General features: G+C 51.2%; 1 protein-coding gene across 37 annotated transcripts in view; it reads right to left on the bottom strand.

Annotated features, from left to right (window-relative positions):
- Nucleotides 1-421: 421 nt before the first annotated feature.
- Nucleotides 422-8,028, bottom strand: part of TCF7L2 (transcription factor 7 like 2) — a 206,737-nt gene continuing 199,130 nt past the window's right edge. For 23 of the 37 annotated variants that reach the window (XM_023240928.2, XM_023240925.2, XM_023240931.2 and 20 more), the window contains one exon: nucleotides 4,968-7,153. In XM_023240928.2, the coding sequence (XP_023096696.1) occupies nucleotides 6,718-7,153 (436 nt within the window). In that variant the 3' untranslated portion in view covers nucleotides 4,968-6,717. Of the gene's footprint in view, nucleotides 652-4,967; nucleotides 7,154-8,028 lie in introns of those variants that run through there. The other 14 variants (XM_045040685.1, XM_045040689.1, XM_023240947.2 and 11 more) reach the window with 4 other exon arrangements.

The raw sequence follows: 8,028 nt of genomic DNA, 5'->3' as shown, positions 1-8,028 counted from the left end.
GTTGGTGGCCTTTGTCCCGTAAGAGGGTGCAGAACTCGGCTCAGAGGGAAAAACCAAGCCCAGAACAGCATCTGGTGCAGACAGGTGCTCGAGGATTAGTCGTTGAATGAACCAGTGAATCAACGGGCTTACAGCTCAACTAAGGGCACTCACGAAATGCCACCTTAAAAAAAAAAAATCTCCAAACTCCAGAGTCGGAATCGGCCGGTGCCCATCAGACCCACACCGGGCCTCTGCCGCCGCCCCACGCCTGGGAACACTGGGCCACATCTGAAACGGAAAATGAAGACGCCAACCACAGATGGGAATTCTTGAGAAAGTCAAATCTGTGCCCTGTTTTTCAGTGATTCCCAGCCCGGGCTTCTGACATTTGCTCGAGCCACCATTCACAAGAGATTCCTCAGCTATTCCCTCGTTTCTTTCCAAAGGGCTTTAATTAAAAACACATTTCCATACCACAAAAAGCACTCCAGCTAGTGCTGTGGCCTCCCGAAGAGAAGAAGCCATTTTTATGGAGCCATCGAGTTTCGGGCGAGATGGCGAACTGTCGGTGAGTCACAGCGTCCCGGGGGCCCTCAACCCGAGATGAGTCTTCCACATCAAAGTGTCCCCCTCTCCAACCTGGGTTTGGAGGGCAGGACTCACAGAATCCTGAAGAGAAATAATGGGGGGAAAAAATAGCTCTGACTGGCCTTGTACTTTGATAATAACAATAAACACCATGGTTTCCCACTCCGGGTGCTGAATTACGGCCTCACAAGAATCTGTCAGAACGAGTTCTGTTGTCGCCACCTGTGAGCTGGAGGAACTGCCCAAGGACACACAGGGCGGGAGGCCGGTGTTCAGAGTCTCCAAGCTCAGATTCTCTGCACTGCTCCTTGGTCTGTCCTCTCTTCACATCGTAGATCCGGATGAAAGGCACCTACCTGACCCTCCACGCATCCACATCATCGGAACAAACAACGAAACCTCCCTTTACCGAAAACGGAAAACCACTTTCTACACGGATCTGTCCCAAACCACCACCAGTTAGCAGTACCACTGCCCATTCTGGAGGCTTCCGTGCTAAGACTCTGTAGTCTCCCAGAATCAGCAAATGCCTCCGTAGTGGGCTGAATGCTGCCCTCCGCCCCGCCCCCCCCCCCCCCCCCCCCCCCCAGATACAGGCCGTGTCCAAATCCTAGAACCTGTATTGTCTTATCTGGCCCAAGGTGTGATTAAGTGAAGGATCTAGAAGGAAGTGGCTCAGCCAGGATGATCCCAGTGGGCCCTAGATCCATCACGTGCATCCTCAAGGGGAGAGGCACAGGAAGTTTCCAGACAGACACACAGAAGGTAGCGGTGTGAAGATGGAGGCAGAGAGTTGAGTGATTTGGCTACGAGCCCAGCGACACCCAGGGCTGTAGGCAGCCGCCGGGAGAGCCTCCAGCATCTCCGACGGGAACAGGCCCGGCCAACAGCTGGGTTCCGGACTTCCAGCCTCCAGCGCTGGGAGAGCTGTCGTTGGAAGCCACTAAGTTTGTGTTAATTTGTTACAGCAGCCACAGGAAACTATATACTCTCCTGACAGACAAACTTCTTTGGTCGGGTCTCATCCGAGGGCAGAGGTGATGTGGCTCAGAGATCAGAGGGCTATGAGCTCCTAGAAGTGGTCTCGGGGTCTCTGAGTAACAACACGCCCACAGATGGGTGAAATCAAAAGATGCTCGGATGAGAAATGAACTTCCGAGGTCAGAAGAAACCCAACAGATGGAGAGAGAGTGTTAAAGGTCAGGGAGTTGGCCTGGCCTCTGGGAGCCTGGAACCTAAACTGTGGAGAAAGACAGGCTTGGGGCAAAGGAAGTTCCCTGTCAGGGGGAGGAGGGCCCCAGGGTATTACTGTTCAAAGCTGTGAGGCAGTCAACATGAAGCTGGGTGACCTATCTTTGAATATTTTTGTTTATTTTGAGAGAGAGAGAGAGAGAGAGAGAGAGAGCGTGAGAGAGAGCAGGGGAGGGGCAGAGGAAGAGAAAGAAAGAGAGAGAATCTCAATCATTGCAGAGCCTGATGCGGGGCTTGAACTCACAAACTGTGAGATCATGACCTGAGCCAAAATCCAGAGTCCAGAACCCAGAGTCAGACGCTTAACTGATTGAGCCATCCAGGTGCCCCTACACTTTGAATTTTAAAAAGTGATCTTCACTCAGGCTGGCTCAAGACAGAGGGATCATCCCCTCCCCGCTCCACCCAATTTTTTTTTTTTTCTTTTTTTGCCTTTGTAACAAGGGCATTGAGCCTCATTCCCGCATGGCTGAAAGGATTAGGAAGGATTAGGAAGATCGAAGAACACAAAATTCGGAAGCACTCTGTTAAGGTGCCATTCTCTGGTTCTCAAGATACGCACGTTGAGCTGGCTAACCACACTTCTTCCTTCCTTCAACAAATATGTAGCAAAGCACCCTCTATGTGCCGGGCACCGAACCAGGACCTTAGTATAGAGCGGTGAACCTAAAAGCCACGTTTCCTCCTCTTGGGAGGGCTCTCTAGAGCCACGGTTCTCAACGGGGCACGAGTTTGCCCCCCAGGGGATGTTTGGCAGAGTCTGAAGACAGTTTCTGGACGTCTTAGTGCCGGGGGTGCTGTTGGCATCTAGGGGGAAGAGGCCAGGAATGCTAACATCCGACAATGCACAGGACAGTCCCCCACGACCAAAGATGTCAGTGGTGCTAGGTGGCACTATTAGTGGCCTAGACAACATCCACTGACACCACGGTGGGCGAGGGGATCAAAGGGAGGGAAAAACAGGAAGCCGGAAGAGCACATAGGAGGGAGACATCGCTCACTCTTGTCTACGCTCAGGCCTGAAAGATGAGGAGTTACCCAGGCAGGAAGTGGGGTTGCAGGAGCGGAGCAGAACCTTCCAGGAGAGGGGACAAAGGGTGTGGGTGAGTGTGTGGGGCCGTGGACGAAGTGGGGGCAAACAAGGACACCCTTCAAAAGGACTGTCCCATCACTCTGGGAGGAGGACCAGCCTTACGACACAAGGAGGCATAAGTGAAGAACGCCAGTTTGCGGTCAGATCTGAATTTAAATCCCAGCCCCTCCACCCTACTAGCTGCGTGGCCTTGGACAAGACACAAACTCAGAGCTTCTAAACCCGGTTTTAGAAAATAAAGCGCGGGGTGGGGGGACGGGGGGGGGCAGGGGAAATAATATCGAGCACAGGTGGTAATGTTCAGGATTAAACGAGAAAAGACACATAAAGACTTGGCACGCGGCCGCAGAGGACAGATATTGTTCCGATTTGTGTTTTCAAAGGTCACTCTGGGCCCAGTGCGCAAAATAAAATGGGGAAGGGCGACGAGAATCACTTCTCTCTGGGAATACAAAGCACAGCGAAAACGAAATCACTGAGAGGCGACAGAACAAAACCAGCTTCGAGCAAAGCGCAGGAACTTTAAAGCCCTCGATGACAACACCGCGTGGCCTCAAGTAGCGACGGCAGCAACACGAACAGCTTCCAGGCCCATTGAAATCATCACGTCCCCGGAAGGTACAGTTGTCCTAGATGAGTGGAACATACACAGGTTTCCCCCGCTGTCCGGAGCAGCGCAGTCTTAGGGAACCTCGGGTAAAAGCTGAAGCCAGGCGTCAAGCGAAGCAGCAATTACCACGAATTTATAGGGGAAAATTTCGAGCATTCCCAGACCCCCAAATGACCTCCCTGAGCCTCGTCTGATACCTTAGGACACGTCCTCGTTCCGGACGCACAGAATAAACGGAGGGGCGCACAGGTGCTCACAGACACAGTTCAGAGTGGCGGCAGCTTGACGCCGAGATGCTGACTGTCGTTCCCGGGGCCACTCTCGCTGCCTCTGCAACGCCTCGCGGCCAAATACTGGTCGCTATTTTCACTTTTCGCCTTTTTCTCGCGAAAGCCAAAGTCCTCTCCGGGTTTCTTTCAGTTAGTGAAAACAGGTGCTAACATAGCGCTTTCGTGAGAGCGAAGAAGCCTAACACGAACTTTCCAGTAGCGGGGGGCCTACCTGTGCGTCCATCCATCCTAGCCGGCGGGAGAAACGACCGCCAGGTCTTCACTGCGGCCCCTGGTTCATGATGATGATGAACCTGCACCCTCGCCAGGGCACAGCCACAGAACGTGAGTCCCACGGACCGCACGACCCTTCCATACAAGACTCTGAGTGACTCGTCTTGGTCCAGTTTTCTGGAAACCTTCCTGCTCGACAAGGCTCGCAGCCATCCGACACCCTGCCATCTCTCCCCGCATGCAACTCGCAGAAAGAAGTTAGAACACTTTCACATCAGTGGTAATGATGTGGTGTCTCAAATCGATTCCTGGTGAACTAACTACGTGTCATTATCCCAAATTAAATCCCTTCTGCGGGACACCGTGAGAAGGACCTCTAAGATATACCAGGACGGCTGTTTAAAAATCTTTTTTTTAAGTTTGTTTATTTTGAGAGAAAGAGAGAGAGCACAGGTGGGGGAGGAACAGAGAGAGAGGGAGAGAGAGAATCCCAAGCAGGCTCCTGTCAGCGCACAGCCCAATCCCAAGCAGGCACAGCCCAACGCGAGGCTCGAGCTCCCGAACTGCGAGATCACGACTTGAGCCGAAATCGAGTCAGTCGCTCAACCGACTGAGCCACCCAAGTGTCCCCAGGATGGCCGTTTTAGAGCCAGAAGAGCGCCATGTACTCTGGGACTGTGCTTGGCTTTCAGGAAGGAACCAACCAGGGACACTGATAAGGCACAGAGGCACTGGGAACGAGTGGGGGAAGGAAACCATCCCGACCCATCAGAGGAGTGCAAGGCCACTTTTTGAGACCCAAGTCCCAACCCGCCACCCACACCAACCACGCGGTCCGGTGTCACGGTCTGGCTTGGGAAGACAGTAGTCCCGGGGAAGGTAGATTCAGCCTCCCCAGAGGCAAAATCCAAATCACAGAAACAAGTGACCAGCCTTCATCTGCACATACTAAGTTGCTTTTATTAATCCAGAACGGCATGCTACAGATATTGTACAGCATGAACATTTATTCATTACAAAAATGGCTTCCAAACCATTAAAAATGAAATTGGAATAAGAGCATAAAACGGAACGGTAACATCACAACTGTTAGGAAACATTCAAAGTATTCACAAAAAATGTTATAGTTAGCATTTTAATAAACCAGAGAAAAATCGGAGACAGTCTTACAATCGCTTCATGTCAACTACAATGGCACTGAGTGAACAGGTGTCAGCTTTATACAGCATTTTGCAACATCAACATGCCTAGGGTTTTTCTTATTTTTAAAGTTTGCCACCTACTCGTATGGAATACGTGTACATAAAAGCGGCAGCTGGTTTTTCCTTTAAGAGTAATCTAATATACAGAATTTTGGCCCCTAAGGGTTTGATACCTCTTCATTTAAAATGCTTTCTGGACAATCTGCTACCAAACACGTCTTGTTATAGGTGACATTAAAACTACATACAAATCTACCTATGTAACATCACAGCAAAACATGATGAACAAAAATTACAGCATCGAAAAGAGGGAGAAAGCTAAAGTCACTGAGAATTTTGGCACATAAAGTTTTGCACACAGTCGGGCCACGTCCTAAGGGCACAGAGCTGGCGACTGTGGGTTCAAAGGAGAAACAGGGTGGTTCCCGCTGCTGCTCAGACAGCGTCCGCTAAAATTCCCTCACTAATTTTCAAGTCTTGTTTTACATAATGGCTTTTAAAGCAACTTTCGTTAATGCTACTGATCCTTAAATGCAACTATTAATGTCCGTTTGGCGGCATCTGGGTTTCATACAGCCAAAAAAAAAAAAAAAAAAAAAGTCAAAAAGAGAAACAAAAAAATATATATACACATTTTATATATAAACTTAAAAACCTTGTACAAATGAGTTGTTATATATAAGATGCTTATGCTAAGGGGAAAAAAACTTTATACAGTTTCAAGAAAAAGGAAAACATATTTTAAAAGGGACGACATACAGGTTCGACGAGCAATCTCTAAAGCAATAAATACTACTGGTCCAACAGCGTTGTGATTCCATTAATGGTTGAGTAGCATCCCCCTCCCCCCAAAAGAACAACACCATGGAACAAGGTATATTAACACATTTAACCCTTTGTTTCTGTACATTTAAACAATAACAAGTAACATCACAATTAAAGTTGTTTCACACAGAGAAAAAAAAAAGAGTAACGGCACTGCATTCCTCGTGCCCTTATGGTTTAAAAACCAGATGTAAAATGATTGGTTCGCAAGCTCGTATTTAATACAAATAATACAGAACCAACTCCTTCTGGAGGGCTGCTTCAAAATTGCTTCTTTTTTTTTTTCCTTTTTGTTTTTTAATCAGTCTTTTAAAACTAAGCTATCCGAACTACATAACAGTTATGTATATATATATATTTTTTAAACGCTACAAAGACTTTAAACAGCTGTTGATAAAAATTTTGGTAGAATCATGAGGTTCTTCTCTCATCTACATATTTAAAAGGAGGAATTGAAATAAGAATGGGTCAAATATTGACCAATGAACTCCATAAACATCAACTAATGTAGCCACGTGGCACAAAATTAAAAGAGTACAAAACGAAACCTTTCGGGGGGGGGGGGGAGGGAGGTGCTGGGGGGGGTGCTGGGGGGCGAGGGGGGGGGTGGACAGAAGCGGAACGCAACACTACGCAAACCAACCGGGGCTGACGAGGCTAAAGCTATTCTAAAGACTTGGTCACGAGGGACAGCGGCTGGGGCTGCGTCCCGGCCACGGCCACGGCCACGGCGCTGTGGGAATGTAAGGAAGATGTCGACGGCTGCGCCAGAGACGAGGCGGACAGGACGGGCGGCTGCAGGGCGGCGGGGGGCAGGTCCAGGGCCCCGTTGGGACAGAGGGCGGGGGCCTTGCCGTGGGCGGCCTCGGCAAGCAGGAGGGCGGGCGGCGGCGGCATCATGGGCAGGTGGGCCAGGGGGTCGGGCTTCAGGGACAGCGAGAGAGGCTGGGTCTGCTCAGTCTGTGACTTGGCGTCTTGGGGAGGGGAGCCTAGCAGGTTGGGGGAGGGAGGAGGCGAGTCTAGTAAGCTTCCATCTGAAGAGGGTGGACTGAGGCAGCTGCCTTCACCTTGTATGTAGCGAACGCACTTTTTTTTTCTCCTAGAAACAGGGGGGAGAGAGTTCTCCGTGAATAGGGGGCAAAGATGCCAAGGGAGAGCGTTATCTACTGCTCAGAGCCGAGTTCGAGTCACCTGTGCCCCAAGAGCCAGCAAGCCCCGTGGCCGGGGGGGAGGGGAGGGGGCGGGACGGGTAGTTACGCCGGGGGCGGGGCGGGGGGGGGTGCCACGCTCGCCTCACTGCCGCCCCCCGTCTGAGCCTGCTCTGGCAAACGGCATTTTACTGGTGGAGCGCCACCCCCCCCCCCCCCCGCTACCTACCTGCTCCCCTCGCCCCCCACTAACGCCCCCCCGCCCCCGCGACCCGACCCGACCCGGGCCCAGATACCACTGAGCAGACTAGACTGGATTGATGATGCAGCGCCCGTGGGCCAGAAAACCGGCTGCATCCGCGCTGCGATTCCCCTGACACGTGTGTGCTTTCTCTTTCGGCTTGGACGTCCCCTGGCTGGCCCATCGCATCTCCCCCTCCGTTCCCACCGCCACCACCCTACCCCCGGTGCTCTGAGTGTGTGCGTGTGCGTGTGTGTGTGTGCAAAAGAGAAAGAGAGCTCCTTCCCCAGGCGCCTCCTATCAATATGAAACTCTGACTGTTGAGCCCACAGAGCGGAAGGCAGTGCTAGGCAAGAGGCTTAGACGTTTTTACACCACTGCCGCCACCACCGCCACCGCCACCACCACCGCCACCACCACGGCCACCACCGCCAGGCTGCCGGCGCCCAGAGAGCTTTTGGGCTCGTCTGTTAAGAACCACACCAAATCAAGAGAGGTCAGAATCAGGTGAGAGGAGGGGGAGGGGGGGAACAAAAATAAAACAAAATAAATTAAAAAACAAAAACAAAAAAATAAAAACAAAAA

This window comes from Felis catus, chromosome D2 (assembly GCF_018350175.1).
Source record: "Felis catus isolate Fca126 chromosome D2, F.catus_Fca126_mat1.0, whole genome shotgun sequence".
In the NCBI taxonomy this organism is placed as follows: Eukaryota; Metazoa; Chordata; class Mammalia; order Carnivora; family Felidae; genus Felis; species Felis catus.
The sequence above is the reverse complement of the archived record's forward strand: the minus strand, read 5'-3'. Positions and strand labels throughout refer to the sequence as shown.